We start from the raw sequence: 23169 nt of genomic DNA on the forward strand, positions 1-23169 counted from the left end.
CTTCCTCCTCCTATTAATCACAAACTTTTCCTGTTAGGAGTTAATTCTTCCTGCAAAAGGGCTTCTTAAGATCTCATTTTTCATCTGAAGGATGCTGACTCATCACCGAGTTTCCTCAACTGAGGGTTTATTTGCACCCTCCCAAACCTGGCCACTGGCATCAGTGAAGTCACAGAACTTTGTGTTCAACCATGCAGAATGCCATAGCTGTTCGGGAACAACAAGATTTGTTGCTAATAATAAACCACCATAAACTCCCTCACAGGCAGCTTGCCTACAGCTTAAACCCATTCTACCTGCATAGTGTTACACCTAGAAGCTCATTTTACAATAGCTGGTAAACAGTGAGTAGCCATTGGTCTGACCACAGATGGCTAAAAAAATTGGGAAAAAATGCAGGTTTTGTATTTCAGATCACACTTGACTTCAGTTTAGAAAGTCAATGTGAAAGTTTGTAGAGACACTCCATGCAGGATATGAAGTATTCTACCAGATTCACAGAATTACTTGTGAGAAGAACATATTAAGTTTTAATCATATTTCTGTCAACAACTTAAAGCCTTCACAACTGCATTCTTGCCTATATTCTTTTCACTCTTACAGGAGATGAGTGAGAAGTTTAGTCTAGGGACTTCAGTCAGCCATTCAGAATTTAAGATACTATTTTCCACTGATCTTCAATAACCAAGCGCACCTATATTCATTCTAACCCACTGCCACCTTTGCAAATTTGAAAATTTTTGAGAAAAGAAACCACTGACTTTTTTTCAAAGGCATATGCACAAGGGGCTATATTGTAAATTTTAAGCACACATGCAAGACATTTGACTTATGTTAAATATGGAGACATCAGGCTCACCTCTCAATTTAAGAATCAAATTTTCTCATGTACTGTAAATCTAACTCTGTGCAGAGTATACTGTCAATCTGGATCCCCCTTTGATAACTGTGTATCTTAGTTCATGATGCTTTATCCAAAGACCATGAATGCTTTATCTAAATTAAAAGCTAAAAATATTAGCTATTACTGACACTTTATTCAAGATTATATAAATCCAACAGTAACCCTAATCTGGCAACCATTATAACACAAACCACATGAACAGCAGCTAGGACCAACTCAATCATGTTTAAAGACAATACACTGTTTTAATATATTTGCTTTTCTGCCATATTGGGGAAGTTAAAAAAATGGCAACGCTGCAGTTCAAAAGAAAAGTAATCACTGAGGGACAACAGAATAAGAAAGTAAGACTATTTCTGCAGATTATGACTTGGTCTCCAGAACAAATGTCTTCATTACTACAAAATGGGAAGCAGATGACTGGTAGCATTGTGCACATTCTCTGTTTCTCATGATGGAATGGACATCTGGATTTTTACCACAGTATTTTAATAGCACGAGGCCAACAGCATTCATCTGCAAGTAAACTAAGAAAGAACACTTGGCCTCTCCTGAGCAAAAAGGGGAAAGCATTTAAATATGGAAAATTGTATTTGAAAATGTTGAAAAAGCATCCAGTTTACTTCAGAGTAAATAGCATCTGCTGCAATCACATAATTTTTCTACACCTCACTGTGTGACCAGTCCCATTACATGTCCTTCAAAAAGAACCTCTCGTTTTTCACTTTAGTTGGTCCCAAAAGGCCCTCTTCGCCACGAATCTCTTTCTATAGAAGGTGGCTGAACACTGCTTCATTCACAGTCATCTGCACCTGCCAAACACACCAGCTTATATGGAATTTCAGAAAGGAGACAAAGAGAAAGCAGCTCTCAAGAAATTCAAGTTACTGTTTTCACCAACACAAGGGATATTCATATTTCTTATGTCAACAAACCTTTCAACTTCAGGACTGCATGTTAACATGAAGTTAACGATACATTACCAATTACTCATCTTTAAAGACTATACCGTTCTGTTGTTATTTTCTCAAATAAAAGACAGACTCCATAGGAATGAATATATGGAAGTGCAACTTGCTATGAGGGGAAGGAAACCAGAATTACCTTTCTGTAGTACCCCAGTGACTCCAAAACAAGTTCAATTTACAGTATTATTTTGAAACAAAAACACGTTTAATCTCACTCAAGGTATAAATCAAACAAGATTAATGTTTCAGAATTCTAAGCAATTTGTCACAAGTTATCCAGATAGTCTTCAAGGTAAAAACATCTATGGAAAGAGAAGTCAGATTAAAAAAAAATAACTAAAAAAGAAAACCACACCCAAAAAAACAGTTTTGCAACACTACACTATCAAAGAATGCTTTAAGAGGATAAGTTTTACTAGATTAATATCTAGTTTGAAGAAAAACTGAATACACAAATATGACTGGTTTTATTGCTCAAAACAGGCCAAAATAACTCAGAACTGAACTTCATAAAGGAAAACTAGAGTATTTCACAATCGCTTTACCATTAAAGAAATTGTAGTGTATAAATAAGGCAAAATTTTACAGGAATAAATACAAGTTCTGATGTTTTGATCTAATGCTTTGAAACGTGCATCACCTTTTTATAAGCCCTGAGCTGTACTGCAGAATGTACTAGATAATCATAAAACTCACACTCCTTCACAGTAACTACCATTCTTTAGACAAAGTCCCAGAAGAGTCTCCCCAGAGCACTCCATGGTTGTACGGTAACAACATAGAGACAACAACACAGAACTACAAGTTTTGTACCTAGAGTTGCGTGATGTTTACTCACCTGCTGAATAATTTTGGAATCTTTTGGAAGGTTTTCCCTAGGTGGGACTTTTCCAAACAACTTCCAGCCAGGAGCACTTTGGACAGCAGGTTTGAGTTCCTTTGTCCTTTTAGCGAAAAAGTTTCTGAAAAGAGAAGAGGGTTTTCTTTTTGTTTATTATAAGCAAATAAACAAATTATATCCGTACCCACTTACATTTCTTTAAACCAAGTTCACCACTGGAGAGATTTACTGCTCAGCAAAAGCATAGTGTGCTAACTCAGCTTTTTCTTATACCTAAAAATAATCAACTTGAAGTGAACAGCTTTCATTACAGGTGCTTTGATACAAATACATTCATACTTAACACTCTGTTTTATCTCTAATTCTAAACTAGTTTATGCAATATCAGAACTCATTTAGTAATACCAGATACTTTCTTAAATGTAAGTTAACAGCATGCAACAGCTCTCAGACTTTTGTTTGGGGGTTTAGTGTATCTTGTGGATCTATATGGAGACTGAAAAGAAAACATCTGGAAATCACTGTGTAACTTACAGATTTCAAAAAGAAATGGTGAACTATTACTTCTACTAACATTTTCTGCAATCTTCACACCTTCAACTTTCATAACATGGACTAGAAAACCAGGGAAGACGCACACAGCTTCAGTTTAGCAGATAACCTTTGCCAGTGTCTAAAGCAATTACACTCAGACAGATGACTTCATTGATCTATTACTTCTTAAAAAGCTGATCATCACAAGATGATATTAGCAATCATTTGTCTAGATCCACGGCTATACTAGTTGACTCCAATCACAGGCTCCCACAGAGCATGCTTAGTACAAGTGCTTTGAAAATTAAAGTAGTGCATTTATTCTGAATATTGAAAAGTTCTTTCTTATGAAAAATGCAGAAGGATTAAAAGTTAAGTAGTCTGTAAGGACTACTTCTCAGGATGCTCACAAGTTGACCTCTGAGCAAACAGAATATGGAGCACTTAGTGGAGGATGTTTTTGTGCAGTGCTAACTAGTTACCCTTGTACTTTCACACTCTTCCTCTGGAAAGAGATCCCCAGACTTATCCTTCACTTACAGCATTTGCTGTATTTTAAAATACTTTTTTTTTTTTTTTCCTCAAATTGAATGTATTCACATTTGTGCACAGAAAACAGTCTCTTGGCTTTGCCCAGATAGAAGTAGCATGCTTCAACAACCACAATCTGTCTGAGAAGTGCACAGTCACACTTAAATTCCAGTGCTGTCAGGGTCTCTGGCCATGCAGCACAGTTTAACAATTAAGAACTGTTAGTGTTTGTAAGATGTTGTATAGCTTTCAAATACAAACTATCTTTTCAGTTCCCAGAATGTGGGGTTTTTTTGTTATTTGGGAAACAAGCAAACGCCTGTCACAGAAATCCCTTCTGTGCAAGTCTGTGTGAATGGATTCTACAGATAGTTGTGTGTAGCTGCAGATCTAGCCACCAGAAAACAGCAAGCTAGCAAAAAGGAGAACTAGATGCTGATAAAATGTGAGTCTCCCAAGAACTGGTGAGCTCAAGACTAGTGGTGCTGTGGAATCCAGGAGAACCGAGAAACTCACAACACGAAGACCCTGCTCACTCTGTCCAAGGCCCACCAGCACACACTACCACCACCACCATCTTGCTAAAAAAAAGGAAGACTGCATTCAAGAAAGCAACAGCTGCTATAGGCAGGCAGGGAGTATGGGATTACGCTATCTTCAGGAGGGAAGGAGGAGTGGTCAAAGAATCATCAAAAAACCAAAGTATTCTGAAGACCAACATGTCACTAAAAAAAGCCTTGTCCTTAAATATGCAACTACTGCAGTGGCTGTATTTAAACTTAGTTGGAGGAGATTTTTTTTCCCCAAAGGCTGCTAGGCAGGAAGATACATTCTGGAGTACCAGTCTTGAAACACAAAATCGCTCATGCATCCTGACTTGATGGATAGCCATGACCATCCAGTCTCTGCACATACTACGGAATACCACCAGAATTACCTAGCAGTGCAGCTCCACTGCTCCTAGCATTTGTGGAAGCTGAAAAGATGTATGTATGCCTTTAACACTGATGGTAACCTGTCACTGTATCAAAGCTGTTTGATCATTAACCAGGAAGTTGGCAGATTTAAAAAGGAGAAACATGTAAACATACAGAAGGTTTTATAATATTTCTGTACAAAATATTTAAGCATGTTCACGGCTCTTAAAAGATTTGTCTTTTTAAACAAATATAACATTAAAACAAACTTTCCACAACATAGTCCTCACCATAATGAATCTTGAGGTGCTTTTTTAAAATATTATCTGGTGTACTGAATTAAGCAAAGTCTTGTTTCGCTTTTTATGGATGCAGAAGCAAAAATATACAACTTTTATTGAGTAGATATTCATTTTAATCTGTTTCTTGTGAAGGCAAAAAGTTGGTCAAACTTTATATCATGTCAGAATAAACCTCACATAGGAATTCTAATCCAAGAGACGTTAATGGGAGGTTTACAAATAAGCTTTGCTGAAGATGGAAGGACACTTTTAATACATTGTTTTGTCAGTTAACAGTATCACATCTAATGTGTTGATGACAACAGTAAAGACTTACAAAAGCCCTGTTAAGGAACAGCATCTGTGAATGCTTACAAATTGCATTCACTGAATTTCAGGAAGTGTACTAGATTTGATATATTTGTTGCTGCTTGGAATATTCACAAGTTTCACTGATCCCACGAAAAGTAATCCACTGAGATGGACTGAAAAGTCAATAGCATTTTGGTACAGAATCTCAAAATCCATTTGAAAACTTCAAAATTCCTTAAAAAGAAGCCTACACTTTAGAACTAAATAATGCTTTCTGTTGAAATGACCTGTGGGATAGAAATGTGAAATTAGTTCATTGAATTAAGCTCTAGTATACAAAAGCCCAGTGGAAAAGTTGCAAGTTGTTTTTCTCTGCTTGTTTTATATAACCACACTGGAACACATATTACTGCTCTCAAATCATACTCAAAAATGTTTCAGTAGCTTCACTGAAGAGCTTGAAAAGTAACTGAAGCACCACAGAATAAGCTGTCACTCGTACATACCAAGACATCTATTCCTAATATTGTTTGGATTACACTACACTACACAAAAAAAAAAAAAACTATGAGCTCTCATGATCACACAACTACAACAGCTGTAGTAAGTTACAAGTGGTAGTTTTCCTCCTTATTTAACATTGCTTCAGCTATCCCTGCTTGCGCCCACGGCACACTGTGCAAGAGTTTTACCATACTGATTGCACAGCAACACAAAGATGTTAACCATTTCCACAGGTGACATTAATGTGACGTTCTAGTAATGCAATTTCTTGTTTCCACTTCACTTTTGCTTTTCAAATCAGATAAATTGGTAAAGTCTAAATGCAGTTAGAATTAAGTCTCAGAAGGGGATATGTGGAACTTGATCTATTTTAATGGGATTTTTTTTGTTTACTTTGGGGTTTTGGCTTTCCCCATCATCATCATAAAACCTGAACACAAAACTTTTTTCCACTTTTCAGGACAGTTGTATATCAGCCCAAGAGGATGACAGACTTCCAAGTTTTAGAGGAACTTACTGGAAAATATCAGAGACAATTACTTCAAGCTTGGTCTTAAATTTCATCCAACACCAGATTAGAAACTGGACTGCCATATTTGTACAACAGCCACTCAAAGGAAGCTGGAGTGCCTTGAATAGCAGCAATCATGAACATCAGCAAGTAGGAAAGGCACTAGGCTAGATACAACTGCAGCACTCTGCCTCTAGGTATAATTGATTCACCTCTCCACTAAACAAAGTAGTCTTGTGATAGTCTCCTGTTTAACCAATAACGTCAAACTCTAATCTAGTTTCAAGTTAGAAGTTATTTTGCTACAGTTCCTTCAACAAAAATAACACTTACTGATCTTCTCTTTCTACAACTCCACTGTGTGTCAGTAACAACAGGCTATGAGTACTTCACTGTTTTGTGCATCTTAACAAAACCTGAAGTTGTTTTCCTTCCCACCCCAAACGTACATCCTCAGGTTTCCAATCTTTGAGCCTCAAAGCAGCCTGCCAGAAGAATCATCTCTGATAATTCCGAGCTCTAATGTTGTTGAAATATCGTACTGCATTATTGGAAGCAATCGACTTCACTTGATTCCCACTTTTTCCCTAAAACTCCCATCTGAGTCCAACATTCTTAACAATAACACTTGGAAACAGCATTCACAAGCCTATATATGCCCTTAGTCCTCTAGCTTTAAAAGAAGATATAGATCCTGACTCACCTCTCCACTCCCTCCATAAAACTGTAACCTGTAGCCTTTAAACCCATACATTCAGCAACACTTGCTAAGTGCCAGCCCCAGTGTTCAATGCTACAGGACTAAAGGAAGTCATTTGGTAGCACAGCTATTCTAACCTGGTAGAGAAGCAGGAGTGTGAATTGTCCTAGAACCACAAATGAAAACAGTAGTCTAGAAATCTGTGAAATGCAACCAAGTCATGAGATGGCAAGCTAAAAATGCAGTCCTGGTGTGTATAGCTTACTCTTCATTGTTGAAGTACTTTTAATGATGAAAGAAACAATTTTTTCCAACTAAGATATTCAGAATTCAGGGTTATCTTAGAAAAAAAATAATACTGTGTTTAAATCTTGATGCTGAAAGCTAGACTACTAATTTATTTCCCTTGCAAGATAACTCTGACCTTGCTCAAAATGTTTACTCACTAATCTACAAATAAAACAGTTCCAAGAAGTGACCACTTAAATAATTTAGTACTCCAATATAAATTTTTCTAGAAAAAAACTTGCTGTTAAAACATTTTTTTCTGACTTTTACTTTACACACATAATAATCTGTTTTACTGTCCTTTTCAATCAACAATCATTTCTTTTCATTGCATCTACCTTTCAAGATCTATGGTAAGAAGAAAGCACTGAGAAAACAAGATTTGAAAGCCTCAAGAACTGAAAAAGGAAGTGAGAGCTAATTATATTTTCCTTTTTATTAAGAATCTAGTGCCTGTTATTAGACACTGCATAAGACAACTGTCTCATGTTAAATCCAGGGAAGCAAGACACAAACAGGAAGGAATCAGGATCACATCAAGAACATCCTCGCTCTATCCTATACAACTTTTCCCAGAATTGCAAAGGCTGAGAGGGGGAATGCAGCATGGAATTATGCTTCAAATGAGCACAGAGTTGGACAAAGAACAGTCTAGCTTTTCTGTCTGTTTTAAATATAATTGCAAAAATGCAGTTTAAAACCCTGACCATCGCATTCCTCTTCAATAACTAAAGTGCATTAAATATCCACTGGTTCCAATAAAACCTCTGAATTTGTAAACAGAATAGGAAGTAACAGAACTCATTAAAAACTGTGTATGTATTACAATACAATTGATTTTGTATCTCCAGGAAGATTGGAGTTTTGCTCGTGCACACAGTCTGTTCTTGCTCTATCCCTATGCTGATTTTTAAATAAGCTTCCTATGCCTATAAAATAGGTCTATGTTTAAAATTTGTTGAAAATTGAATTAGCTGAATGGCAAACTGATAAGGAAACTACTTATGTACCTAGCAATATTTACCTATAGAGCTGTGTCAGTGAGAAGTTATGAGGTATATCCTAGGAATTGTTATAGATGCATTTTTACTGGTATAGCGTTAAAAATAATAATTTTGACTTAAACCCATACTTTCAGATCAGTCTGCACAAATTCTGAAGATCCCTGCAAGCCTGTGATTCCATATTACCCTATGACTGCCTGAGTACATAACAAGAATTATTACATTCACATTGGCATGTTTTTACCATGTGTAAAATGCAAAAGCTACTTAAGAACATAATAGAACTTTTCTTCATACTCAAGTCTTGTCCATTCTGTTAAGGTCTTATGTGAAACAATCTGGAATTAACAGCAGAAAAAACATGGCTTGTTTTTATACAATTAGCTTCTCTGCTTTAAAAAAGACTTTTCAATAATTTACATACAGAAACAAACATAACTGAACTCTAAGCATAAATAATGAATCATTAAAAGGAAATAAAATCTTTTTGGTCAGCCACTTACAAAACTTGCAGAGCAACAGAAGCAGGATTCTATTTTTATATTTAAAACTGTTTATATACAGTACAAAATTTGTAGGAATTGATTTTAAAGGTGTCCAAAAAGTTACAAAGTATGTTCAGAGTCCACACAGTAATCATTTCTTAGATCAATGGATAGGGTGTCACTGCTTCCTCATTATTTTAGAATTTAATTATATGACATTGTGCAGGAGCTATTTACTCACTTTCACATGCTCATAAGTGTTCTCTCACATTATTAGTGATGGCTGGAAAAGTGACAGGAACAAAAATATTAAGAGCAAATATCCCCTACTTTACAAATATACTTTTCAACTCATTCTTTACACTCAACATTTCAACCTTAATTTTTAAGTTAATATGCAAGTGTTTTTAGGCTTAGTTTAAAATTCTTAACTTGGAGATTTAGAACAAAACAGTAATAAATTTAGAATTTATTACACATTCTGCATTTTTAGTTTCAATCACTTAGAATAATGTCAGCCCATTTTGATTCAACACATTTATACAGTTGCTCTGAGCACAAGTTTCAAAATTCTGCTCTGTGCTGGAGGAGAGGTGACCCAACTTCACAGTTCACATTTTCTACCACCTTGCTACAAGGAGAAGCTAGACACCAGTTTCTCTTTAAATTTTGTTACCCTCAAACACAGATCTATTTCAGGATGTTTCTAGTTTTAGCACCTTCTGGCAGTACAAAGATCTCTTCTTTCTCTCCACACCAAGATAACCCCAAAAATATCCCAAACCACCCTCTCCAAAGGAAATTCACTGTTTGCATCTGTAAAACTCTAAAACTACAGTCTTCAGTGCTATGCAAGCAAGTTTTTCTGTTTCCCCCTCATCCCCCGCCAAATTAAAATAAGAAAACCAAAAAATCCCAACCAAAGAACATACATCTTCAGCAAGACCAAACTTGCAGTTTTGGTTTGTTTTGGGTTTTTTTTTTTTTTTTTTTTTTAATGAAACTATGACATTTGCATTGATAGGTCAACTAAAGCCTCAGCTACAATTAGTTATACCTGAAATCTAATGAACTGACAAAAAGTAGCTGCTAAGGATTGAGGGATAGTGAAGAAGGAGATTTCTGGCCTCATAGTGAGGACACAAAGATTAACAGATCTATTGTGGAACTGCACTGAAGAAACTAAATTAGATCAACCCTATTGCTCAAGCTCCTAGTTGATACCAGTCCCAAAGTGGCTTTACAAACTCTGCTGGCAAAACAGTTTTACTATAGCTATACAAACACTTGGGAAGTTTTAAGAGTTGCAAGTGTTTAGTAATATTACAGAACACTTACTAGTAAACAGTATTTTAACAGTCTACATTATACTCTTAAAGAGCTGTTGCACAGGTCTGCTTTACAAACAGGCTCAAGCATTCAAAAACATATGTAAACAAGCAGACACATATGCAAGGTAACAGACATGGTTAAATTTCAAAATGTTCAACCACAGAAAGAGTCAAGGAAAATAATCAGTGTGGTCTCACCTTTACTTTTCAGAGTGAACTAGCAAAACAGAGCTCTTTGTCAAACTATTCTATCGTCTTCATATTTATTCAGGCAGTTGGGCAGCTATTTTGACACTACATAGAACACTATAGTCAATCTTCTGTAATAGCCAAATGTCACTTGTCCACAGAATCTCAATCAAAATCCTAGATCCCGGCTGCAAGATGTGAAGAATTCCTACCAGATGACTACAGATACTCTGCTATTTCTACTCCAGCAAAGCCACAGCTGGTTAACCAGCAGCATACCCTAAGCAAAACAGTGCTAGAGGAGTAAGACCCCTTTCTTCCGCACAGGCACATAATGGCCAAACTGTTTCAGCCCCACTAAGCAGAAGCCCGCTTCTCTTCCTTGCACCAGTAATGTCCTACACTCCCTTCTGTTGCATTGTTTCTGAGACTCCAGACCTTGCAAGTCAACTCAACCCACTAATCCCACAGAAAAACATCCACATTTTTGCACTCCCCAGCTTAATGAGATGCAGCAGCTCACAGAGGATCAAATAAGTACCAGAAGCAGGGAAGACATTCCCTTTGTTTCCTGACAATGGCAAATTCTTCAATCACCTCACCAAGATCTCTCACAAAAGTACAAGGTAATAAAGCAAACTACCTAAAACTGTTCTCATAGTGACTCACTTTGAGTTAAGGCAAAACCACCAGCTTTATCAGGGCAGTCACTATATCTATAGTTCAGATATCGTATACGATATACATTTTCAAGACAAAGGTGAGAGATTTCCAGCTGTCAAGACAGCCTACAAGTCTGTGAACTCTAAGCTTAAAAACAGAGAAGAGTTTTATTTTGAAGACTGTCCCAATCCCAAGAGTTGGCGATGCTCACTACTCCAACCAGCCTTGTTAAGACTCAATATTTTTCCCTTCTGGTCCCAGACAGAGTGCCTGTTGACTACTTGGTTGTGTAATGTAGTACTACAAAGTACTACTTCTGTAGCCACTCAGTGTATCAGGTTTCTGCTGTGGTTAGCAATTCACAATATATTTTATGTCACTGCTTCAGTAATAAATTGCAGAAATACTACAAAACACAAGAATCCATTTTTGATCTGACAGCTGATATTAATATCTAAGAGTCTGATTCCTTTCAGCTTTGCCTGATGGCTTTTTAAAAGTGAGGAAGGTATTTCCCAATCTACCACTCAGCTGCCTACATAATTTAAGGATCAGCAAGCAACTTGCAAAATGCCTGAAGTTTACAACAGAAAGCCAGAATCACATAGCTTGGAAAAGACCCTTAAGATCATGGAGTCCAACCGTAAATCTAATGCTGCCAAGTCCACCACTAAACCATGTCCCCAGGCGCCACATTGCACATTTTTCAAACACCTCCAGGGATGGTGACTCAACCACTTCCTTGGGCAGCCTGTTCCAGTGCTTTCAGTGAAGAATTTTTTCCTAATATCCAACCTAAACCTCCCCTGGTGCAACTTGAGGCCATTTCCTCACGGTCCTATCACTTGTTACCTGGGAAAAAGAGACCAACACCCATCTCACTACAACCTCCTTTCAGGTAACTCTAGAGAGCAATAAGGTCTCCCCCGGCCCCCTTTTCTCCAGGCTAAACAGCCCCAGTTCCCTCAGCTGCCCAAACTAGAGATATTTTGTGCTCTGTAATCTCCGCTGCTTCCCATTTCATAGGAACCAACTGCCCAAATACCTTTGGTAGTTCATGATTTGTTTCTTATTTTAAAGCATTCTGGCATCCAGCATACAGCTTCATTACTGCCCAGCAGAAAGACAGACAGGAACCTACATTAATGGATGCATTAGGCAACTGAAGCAGTACAGACAGAACAGAGCTTTGAGGGGTCTGAGACCTGGTCAGGGCCAAGCTTCCCCTGCTACAGAAAGCAGAGGACCTGGCATCAACAACTCTGCCGTTCTTGGAGCATGAGTAAGGCGTGTGAAGTACAATCACCCTTCTCCCATAGCATCTTCCTTGGCACATCAAACCAGACCTCAGTGACAGAGGTGGTGGCAGCAGCAGCAAGCCTGCGTTTTTGTGGCTCCAGAGGCAGACAGGGTATAGATGTTTTGTTGCTCTCTCCATCTCTGGTGTCTTTTCTCCTTTACTTCTAGATAATCACTTAGTTTGCCTATTCATATAGCTGTCCTTCAGGAAGTTTGTTTAGATCAAGACAAGTGCCCTAGGTAAGGGGAGCCAACAAGGCAGCTTTTATTATACTACCTGATCAAGAAAGACTCTTTCACTTACATGAGAGCACATTAAATAAAAGTTCCCAATATAACAACGGAAACTGAACATGGTTTCTACTTAATAAAGGAGTACCTTGGAGAAGGATGGAGAAAAACGGCAAAGAGCTTCCTTCTGTGGGCTACAGGTATTATTTTTAGTCAGGAGAAATAGAATTTACAAGATCACCACTCTGAGCATTTGGCACTCAAGTTCTGGAAGAATAAACTCATCTATGACCATCAAAACTAGTTTTCTACTGCCTGAAGTCTTAAGTTCACCCACACAACATCCATCCACCTCTTACAGTGCTACCCCAATGCCAGGCCACAAGCAACATGCTCTGCAGAAGGTTTGCACAGCTGAATGGTTTCTGCAAGAACAGAGCCAAATTAGCAGAGTCTGTCTTTTGCAGGCTCTCTTTATGCTCAGCCATCATTCAAAAACCTGTAGGATTTTTATATTTTACTCTTCTCAATCTCAGACGAATTTGACTGAATCTGGCTAACAGGCTGCAGTATTAGGGATCAGGCAGTAACTGCCTAAACTTCACTTCCTTTGAAAACAATGATGAACAGGCTGAGAAGCACAGCACTGTCTGAGGCTGAGACACTTAAAGCAACGCCTACCATTCAGTATAACAAACCTAGTCCATTCCTAGCTGAACAACAAACAGGACCAATAAGGAATAAAAAAAGGACAGGCTTTATATCATTAATATCTCAGCAGTTATCAGAAACCAAAGAGAGAAATAACAGGTTTTGCAACCATGTGAATGAAATGTGACTAAAAACCTTAAACTCCTTTTTTATTCTTAAACAATTAAGACAAAATAGCCTAATGAATAACTGAACAGCCACAAGAGCAAAAGCATAAAACTATCATTTTCTTAGACGCCAGCTGTGATTAAAGTGACCTCCTTCGGCTGTTGTTTTCCATGTAAAACATTCTCTTTTTAGTCATAGCCTATTCAGAAGAGAGGTCAAATTCACTTTGTAACAGTATTCTCAATATATTGAGTCTGTAAGAAAAATCTGTGACACAAAATAAGTAGAAGAGACCAAGGAATGAAAAAGGCCTTCTGCAAAATGAAGGGGGAAGCAGATACTTTCGGATTGAAGTTTAAATGCCTCTGTAAAACACCCCTTAGCAAAAAAAAAAAGCTACAACTCCAATAGTTTGTTGCATACTAAACAGCAATTTCAGTTGTTTGAATTGAAAAAATCACTCACAAAATGCCCAGAAAGCTACAGCATTAGTTTAAGGAGAACTATCTCCAGGAAAAATCTCATTAGGATTATAAAACTCTCAGTGCAAATACCTGTACCAACGCAGAATATTACACTGTCTACCAAGGAGAGCAGAGAAACTGCTAATAATACCTTGGGTAGTTTAAATGGATAAAGATTATACATATGGCTTTAAGATCTTAGAAGAGACATCTACTTGGTCAGCTTTTGGGGTGAGGGGGGAAGATGGGCTGCAGACAGAAGCTGGAGAAATAGAGCAATCTGATACCTATCCAGAGTTAAATCAGCATACAATTGCTGATAAATCACTTGCACACCTGGTTTGCTACTCAAGAGAAAACCTAGCCAAAATGATAACATGGGTGCACAGCACCTTACATACAGTGAAACACCCATTCTTAATGTTTTTCAGAAACACAAGACTCTTTAAAACCCATACATCATGAGGCCTGGGAATGAAACTTTCTCGAACAGGCATTTTCAGCCTGTAGACCTTGAGGACTTGCCCATTTTTTGTGAGCTGCTTGGAATTGATTCACTAATAAAAACAAGGCTGCTGTCATTTGGTAGGCTCTTGCCTACTTCTCCAGTCAGATTTAATTCAAATCAACTATAAGTATCTGCTTGTTCACTTAAGTTACCAGATTACTTAGAGAAAGCAAAAAAATAGGTCTGAAAGACAGAAGGGTGAAGGGTGTCCTCACAATTTCTGGAGGGAAGCTTTGTTCTATTCCCATAGCTCTTCTTTCTAATATATTGCCAGTATATTTCCTTAACCTGTTAGAGGCACCCTGAACCATTGGGGTTTTTCTCTGGACAGGAAAAAAACCCCCAACCCCAAAATCAAATACAAATACAAGTCTTTCAGGATGTCAGCAAGAAATGACCAAGATATAGGCACAGGCAATACAGGAATATAAATTAAGCATTGTGAAGTGCCCCCATCAATTTCTTCTTTGGTATTTATACAGACAGAAGGTTTAGAAGTTCTATTGCAACTAGGAAAGCTCATTCCCGCTTGACTCTCATTTTTGTCAAAACCCCCACAAAACAGATTTCTTCCCCATAGATGCACAGTACATCCCCTGAAGTTTCATGCTGATTTATGAAACGGGAAAGCTCTGTATGCAAAGAAAAACATTGATTTTGGTACTAAACATTCACAAGATGCAACTGTAGACCAGGAATATGCCTACATAGCTCAATGAGCTGAAAGTGCTACTTAGTAATAAATTGAAATACAAACTGCAGCTCTAGAGACATTGCTATGTACACAAGTAACAATACTCAGGGAAGTAACCCTCCACAGTCTTTGTCAAGGACATTTGTAAGAGCAAGATTAGCAGCTTTTTGAAGAACTACCTACTTACTGAACCACAGAACTGTGTTTACAAGGAGGGAGAAAAAGATGTGGGTTCAATGATTTCTTACTTCTTTGTTCCTAGATATACCGACTCCCTTCAACTTCCCATCATCTCCCTGAGTGAAGATTTTTCAAAACTTCTGGATAACTGTTCTGGGTGAATAAAGAAGAATGATACTAAAGACAGTTTTTATAAGCTTGTGTGCCAACTACCATATACATGCTTACAACCCCCTATACCTGTCGCTCACAGGACATCCTAAAGACCTACGAGAAGTGACAGTTATGAATTAACCTCCTTGAAATTTTATCAGGAAAACTCATTAGATTAATTCTGAAAAACAAGTATTTGGAAAAACGGTGCTTTACTGCAACAATGTAATTATCATTGCTGCTGTCAACAGTATGCTTTAAATCCAGGAATGAGAAACTTTGCCAACTACCAGATACCTAAATTTATCTAGTAAATACACAATTCAGAAAGAAACAATATCTACACAAGCTGAGAAGATGCCTGGTACGGACATGTAGAATTATAAAGTACAATTCATCTTTAAATGAGATTCAGAATCACCATGGCTTTATCTCAGTCCTGGAATACTCACTGCTGCTTGCCCTTTCTGGTTTACTGTTCTGCTCAGTGTGTGGTGCTTTGGGGGATAAAGCATACTGCAGTCAAGGTAATCATCATGGCTTTAATTCTACTGTCCATGCAACATTCCTCCTCACTGAACCATTCTGTACCCAACAGCAATCCACTGGGGCTACCCAAAAGTGATCAACCCAAGAACGAGCGCATTACACGCGTAAGCTGCTACGTAAGACCACAAACCATATGAACAGTGCCTACATATGACTATTATGAATCATATGCAGGAGTATGAAGCAGTGACAGGTGACTTTCAAGAAGCCATTTAATGCTCTGACCATAACAGTAGCACAGTGGAGACAAGTGACCAGTCTTGCAATTTTCCTTGCCACAGCACTCTGCTCCTTGTACCTCTAACTTACCCCAGGCATCCCACTTCACATGCTGAGAAAAACAAAAAGGTAGAACAAAGACAGCAAAACTGATTATTTTTCAGTTAAAAGTTGTTAGCATTGATTTGACAGGCTTAATAATTCGGCATAAATACAAATTTCCCAGGATCTTAGAATAATTATGTCATGGTTTGAGCACAAATTATTACCAGCAATCTCAAGGGCACAGCCACTCTTCCTGTCATAGAGCTCAAGCAAAATGCTGCTGTTGATAGCTCCTTGCTTTTTCCCCTACCTCACCTCAGTGGTTTCTCCCCTGGTTCAGTGAAATGAAGACAGATAATTAACATGGATGACTTCAAAGAACTGCAAAGCAGGCCAGTCTGATAACTGAAGAGCTGGGAACAAGCAGCTGGAAACAGCAGCCTCCTAACCCAGATCTGCCATGACGAAACAGTTTGCCTGACCGGGCAATTAAAACAATGAAGCCTTCACACTGAAGGCAGCAGGACTTCCCTCTTGACTTCTCTGTTTTTAAATAACAGCAAGAAATGCTCACCTTTTAAAAGAATTTCCATATAATTATGACTATTAGAAAAACCAATGGGAGGTACCAAATTTTAGACAGCTTGTAAAGTAGACAAAGAGCATTACAAGTGTGAAACATTGTATGTAAGATGCTCCAGGCTGCCGAACTACCTGTGTTTAGCACATCCAGTACCTTTTCTCATACACGGTGGAACCAGGTACATATTCTGACAAAACATGAATGAGTTGTTCTCTCTTAGCAAGTACTTTTGATAGAACACTGCCACCCAGTACAACTTAAACTTCGGGGAGCAACATCATTTCTGGCTCTCTGCTCATTCAAAAATACAAGCAACCATCTGCTGAGAAGCTTCACAAGGAAGTATAGTTGCTGCCAACATTCAATCACAGGACAATTTTTATACAATTTGAGTCCTCATTACTAAGGGCCAAGGTGTTTCTCTAAGAACTACAGAAAAATCCATGTACAATGACAACTGTCAGTTTCTACTAAACCTAAGCAGTTTAAAAAAAACAAGTGAGAAGTTTAAGCTTTTAAAGTATCAAAATAGTTCATAAGACAAGAACTAACTACTCAAAAAAATGACGACAATAAAGTTTTATTACCACTTTTCTAAGCAATAAGGACGAGTAACTCTAGCAGTACTGTATTTAGAGACAAATCTATTGAGAAAGAGAAGTTTGGGTTCATTTTTTAAAAATGAGTAAAACTGTTTTTTTATTAGTTGATCTCATTTCAGCTGCTCAGATGAAATCAACTGTAACTAAGGGACTTTTATGAATGTATAAGCAGAGCTGAAGGTGAAGTCTCTGAGGCCAATACTGCTCACCAGGCCAAATGTACAAGAGGCACAGCCAGCTGGGCCAGTCAGAGACTATGAAATTGTCTTTCTGGCAAATCTTTTTTTTCACTGAGGTGTCACCACTACAGCTTTTGCCAGGATAGAAGCAATTAATTTTTTCCATGTACTACCCAAGCCTTCACTGAAAACAGCAAAAGTCAGTGTATATTGACAACAACTTCTACTACACACCAAGTTCACTCTTTTCTATGAGGAAAATTCTCCAGATTTTCATTAAGGTATTGCTCTGGGGCAAAAAGTAACAAGTACCAATGTTACTGGTCAAAGTGTTCAAGTAATGTGGCAAAAGGAAGGTAATGTATTGCACTCCACATGCCATGCAAGAAAAAAAGGGTATAGGAAGGAAGAATGCTGGTAAGAAATAGCAGGAATAGAGGGACATCTCTCAATCCATCCTTGAAACAGATTGGAGGCATCAAACTTACCCTGCAACTGCCACTATCCTTATGCCCAGGCATGAGTCCATCTCTCCTTTCATGAGGGTTGGCAGAAGGAGCCTATTTCTCAATTTAGGATCCTGCTTTGAGATCACACCTCTCCTCTTCTATATCACTTCTTCAGTTAATAGATTTAATCTTATGCTGTCTTCTCAAAACACTTAATACACCCACTATGCTATCAGAGTGACTGTCACACAGTAATGATAACCCCAGGGTTTTGGAGAGTAAAAACTGTTAGAAGTTTGGAAATTAAACTCCCTTGTTTGAACACAAGTAGTACAGAGTATGTTACAAACTATTACAGTCAAGACGCAGCCATCTCCTGTGTAGTATGTTAGAGTGACTGATGATACAGTCCCCAGGTTATGAAGCTGGATATCCTGAAGTTTTTGGTTTTGTGCTGGAAACTTAACAGAAACCTAATTAATTTGAGCACAAACCCTAGTTCTTTAAGCTTTCCACATCACGCATTAGAATAAATAAGTAAACTGTACCTACACCGTCAACAGGTAGCAAAAGCTTTATGAACCTTTGCAACTTTAACGATGATTCCAATACCAACAGTTTTCACCTTATTCCCCAAGCAGTTTAATGACTACCACTGTGTTCATTCAGACAGTAAAACGCTGCGGCACAGGAAGCAAATTCCAGTCTGAAGTCCACACCGCTTCTAGCAGCCAGAGTCCCTTTATCGCATTACCCTCACGTCTAACCCAACGCCTCTTCCTTGCTGTAGCAATACTGGCTTGGTGGCAGAAGAGCCCGTCGGGGCTGGAATCGCTCATCACCTGACCAGCAGCAAGACCCCCAAACAACCCCGCCGCCCCCCGCGAACTGCCCCGGCAGACCCTGCCCGCCGCCGCGCCGGGCCCCCCCGCTCCCCGCGGGGAACGCCCTGCCCCAGGCTCAAGGCCGGGGAGCCGGTACCGGCCCCGCCGCCGCCCGCTCCTTTACCTGGTGAAGAACTCGGCGAAGCTGCTGCCGGCGCCGGCGATGCCCGCCCGCCGGGCCCTCTCCGCCGGCTCCTGCGACGGCGCCGGGGCCGCGGGCGCCGTCCCTCCGTGGGACAGGTGCTCCGGGGCGCTGCGGCGGCGGCTCACCTCGTAGGTGTTGCGGGAGTTCAGGTTCACGTCCGTGAAACCGAGAGGCGCCGGGGGCAGGGCGGGGGGTTCCGCCCGGCCCCGGGGGGTCCGCACGCCGGGGGCGGCCTGCGCCCAGCTGCCGGCGTCGTCCCCCAGGCCGAGGGGCGGCGGGGGGCTGCCGGTCGCCGCCGCCCCCCCGCGCCTCTCCACCTCGCTCTGCAGCCGGCAGCTCCTGAGCGGCTCTTCCAAGGCGGTTCCCGCGGGGCCGCCGCCTGTGCCGGGCGGGCAGGGGAGGAAGCCCCCGTTCTGCAGTTTCGCTTCCTCCTCCCCCGACCCCGGCTCATCCCGTCCTGCCCGAGGGGGCGGCGACAGCGGCTCCTCCGGCGGCGGCGGCGGCGGCAGCAGCAGGAAGCCGACGTCCCCGTTGGTCATCCTCCCGCGGGGGCCCACGGCGTAGGCGGCCCCGTTGGCGGGCTTCTCCGGGCAGCGCTTCCCTCCCGCCGCCGCGGCGGGGCCGAGCGCCGCCAGGTACCGCTGCAGCAGCCGCTCCTGCCCCGGCCCGCCGCTCCTCCGGCTCAAGCCCCGGCTCCCATCCCGCTCCCCGTCCTCCTCCTCCTCCTCCTCCTCCGCCGCCGCCGCCTCCTCCTGCCGGCCCGCGGGAAGCACGGCTGCGGCGCCCGGAGCTCCGGCATCGTCCGGCCCCACCATTTGCCGCCGCCGAGCCCCGGGGATGCCAGCGGCGCAGCGGGGCGGGGGCGCGGCCCCCCCGGCGCGGCGGGGGCCGAGGGGGGCGGGACGCGCGCGTTCCTCCGCCGCGAGCGCTGGCAGCCGGCGCCGCTCCCCGCTGCGGACAGCGGCCTCGGCGGGGGGGCGGCGGGCCCGGCTCACGCAGGCGCGCGGCGCCGGCGGCGGCCCTTCCCCCCGGAAAGCCACCATAGAGAGGCAGGGCAGGAAGAGCGCGTCCGCCCGCCCCGGCGCCGCCACATCCGGGACCATAGAGATGCCAACGAGACAGGATCTTCCCCGCCAGAGAGGTGCCTCGGAGGCAGCTCCCCTCTCACCCACCCCACCCTCACTACCGTATTCCTCCTAAAGGCTCGCCGCGCGCAGCACCTACCGCGTTCTGCCGGCATGCCGCGCCCCGCTGCCGCGGGAGAGCCCAGCCCAGCCCGGCGGGCGGCAGCCGCCTCCCGCCCCCCTGGAGCCGAGCTAACACTCACCGCCCGAGCCAGCGCTCCGCGCCTCGCTGCCTGTCCACGCGTGCTGGAGTTAAACAAGTCTGCAGGACGCGCTCAGGGCTGCCCCTGCACCCCCGCGGGCTCTGGGCACGCCGCTTCCCCCTGCGCCGGGTGCCGGGCAGATGCGCCGCCCGCGGTCCCCCGCCCCGCGCATCCACGGACCGCCGCCGCGCACCCCAGATTGCAGCCCCGGGCAGAAAACGCCTGGGCTTCCGGAGGGGACGGCGCTCAGTAGTTTCACTTTTTAAATTTTTCTCTTTTTTTTTTTTTTTTCTTTTTGAATGAATAACGATAATAAAAGGACGTTTTAACAGCAGCGAGGGTGTTGCGAGGGGCGCCCGGTCCCCTAAGTTAAGGTGTGCTTACGGGAGGCGAGGCAGGGCGGGGAAGGCGGCAGCGCCGCACGGACACCGGCGGCAGCAGCACGGTCCGGAAGCCCGGGAACGGCAATCCCGGGGCTTGGAGCGGGGCGGGCGCGGGGAAGGACGGCGGAGATCCGGCACCCGTTTCCCCGCGGGTGCGGGCGGCAGCGGAGAGGGGGGTACGGAGCTCGGCGTCGTTATTCGCCGAGAGCCGCACCAGGGCGTCGCCGGGGAGGGAGGGGGGCGGAGAGGAGCGCGGCGCCTCGGGCCGGAGCGGGCAGGGGCACAGCCCGGCCCCGCCAGCGGGCTGCGGGGGACGGGTCTGCCTGGGGCTGGTTTTTTGAGATCGGACGTACTTGAGCATTGGGGGGGAGGAGGGGAAAGAGAGAAGGAGAAAAGAGAAATAGGGCGGGCACTTTGAAATCATGGGGTGAATCCTCTCCAAAGAGTGGTGGGATCTCAAAACTCTTCAAATTAACACTGGGAAAGTGGATGCAGGATGTGTAGAAAGGCAGGTCCCATCATGCGTTCCTCCTGCATCTCTCAAAGGAAAACCCAAGTTATTACAGTCCCCTCTGCCTGGTAAGGGAGCAAGGCTGAAACGCACAAGCCAAAGTAAAAGCAAAAGGGCCTCAAGTCCCCATAGAAGCGGTAACAGAGGCCCCATGCAAGAGCTAGTAGGCTACAACTCATCCTAGGTAAGCATCAAAGGTAGCAGCACTTCAAACCAATAGGTTACAATAAATACTCACAGCTGGTAACAAGGGATGTGCCAGTCCATTGGAAATCTCAGGCCAGAGAACTCTCGTAACTCCACCTTCAAAGCTCCTGAAGTGTGGTGGAGGTCCTTGCTTTTAAAGACAGTCAAGTGGGGCATGCCCATAGAGGCCAGCCTCACCCATCACATGGAAACACTGGAAACACATGGAAACACATGGAGTAGCCATCCTCTTTGAATGTTTTTTTCTTTAAAATTGTGGGCATTTTAGAAAGAAACGTTTCAATTGGGAATCTTCACCTAAAAAGTTGATGGATTTTGTTGTATTGTCTTGTTAGGACTTTGCTTTGGTAAAGAAATAACAAAAAAAAATTGTACATTGGGTGTTGTACATGTAACAAGCAAATCTGATCTCAGCCATTTTGACTTGAGTAGCCGGCAAATACTTGGGATCTCAGAGGTTGGAGAATGAACAAATTTGATTTTGTTTTGTTTTGCCTTGCCTATTTTGATAGCCCACATGCAGCCTCATCCAGCTACAGCTGTGCCAAATAAAGAACCATTGGCCTCAGCTGCTTGCAAAAATGCCCAGTAAAGGTTGCCAGGATTACCTATCCAGCTGAACTGCTTGTGGGAGCACTTTGTAGGCTATTTCAGTCAAAACAAACCATTAGCAAAGATGAACCAATTAAGCTTTTTGGTTAATTAAAGCTTTTTAATTAAGCTTTTTTCTGTAACTAGGTTGCCTGTTCTCCACTGTGATTGGGTCATCTCAGATATGTGGGGTCTGATCACCATGTCTGCTGAGTGAACGTGCATCCTGGGTGCTATAGAGGCTTTATCTACCTTCACTAGTGAGGATTTTTGGTTTAAGGAAACATTTTTTGGCTTTATATGTTTGTCTTCATTTTCAACAAAATGTTCGCTGTTTACCTGGGATGCTGTATGGCAGTGACACTCTTGAATAGACTCCTATGATTTAATTAATGTAGAACCTGCAAAACAGTACCAGATGTTAAACAAGCTAAGCAAAATGAAGAGTGGCACTGAGATGGTAGCACAGGATGGGCTTATGGTGAACTTATTTCAGTCAGTGCAGCTGGGATAGTTGATAATTATGTCAGGTATTCCAAAGGATAGCAGGTTGTTTTGCACAAAATAAAACCACTTGATTTGCTGCATTTGCATTGATTTCTGCCTATAGGGCTTGCTAGACAGACAGATTAATCTTATATATATACACACATATATATTTAAGAAAAAAACTTATTCCCAAATAATATTTTGGATTTTAAATCACTCCTGTGGGATGGAGTTTAGAGCTGAATGAGAATTTTTGAAGCTCTGTATTGTATTTTCCAGAAATGCTCAATCCTGAGGAATACCTCAGTGAACTAAAGAATTAAAAAATGTGATTAACAGGGATATGTATTATACAGTTCTTACACAGCTGATAGTGAAACAGCTTTGAATCAAGTATCTGAAAGTCAAGGCAGTAGTTCACAGGAAAGCACATGCTTCCTGGGCAACTAGTTTCATGTTAGGTGGACATTCTGATTTGGATGAGCAGGTAATTTGGAGTCTGTAGAGGGTTGTCAGCAATCCACATGGAAAAACTGGGGACTAAATGGTAAATAGGTGGTTATAAAATCCAGGAATTTTAAGAGCAGGGTTGCTGAAAGGACTAGGAATGAAGAAACACATTTTGAGCCTTGTGAGAGTGCAGTCCCATGTTACATTTATTACAGCAGATCTGCAAAATCATCTGGTTCAGAAAA

At 41.9% G+C, this 23169-nt stretch overlaps 1 protein-coding gene across 2 annotated transcripts in view; it reads right to left on the reverse strand.

Annotated features, from left to right (window-relative positions):
- TBC1D12 (TBC1 domain family member 12) overlaps positions 1-19968 on the reverse strand; it is a 46387-nt gene extending 26419 nt beyond the window's left edge. For both annotated transcript variants that reach the window (XM_042790844.1, XM_042790843.1), the window contains exons 1-2: positions 18946-19968; positions 2711-2834 (exon numbers count right to left, since the gene is read on the reverse strand). In XM_042790844.1, the coding sequence (XP_042646778.1) occupies positions 2711-2834; positions 18946-19781 (960 nt within the window). In that variant the 5' untranslated portion in view covers positions 19782-19968. The remainder of the gene's footprint in view (positions 1-2710; positions 2835-18945) is intronic.
- Positions 19969-23169: the final 3201 nt, after the last annotated feature.

The sequence above is a fragment of the Tyto alba genome, unplaced genomic scaffold (assembly GCF_018691265.1).
Source record: "Tyto alba isolate M040663 unplaced genomic scaffold, T.alba_DEE_v4.0 Super-Scaffold_1, whole genome shotgun sequence".
NCBI classification, from domain to species: Eukaryota; Metazoa; Chordata; class Aves; order Strigiformes; family Tytonidae; genus Tyto; species Tyto alba.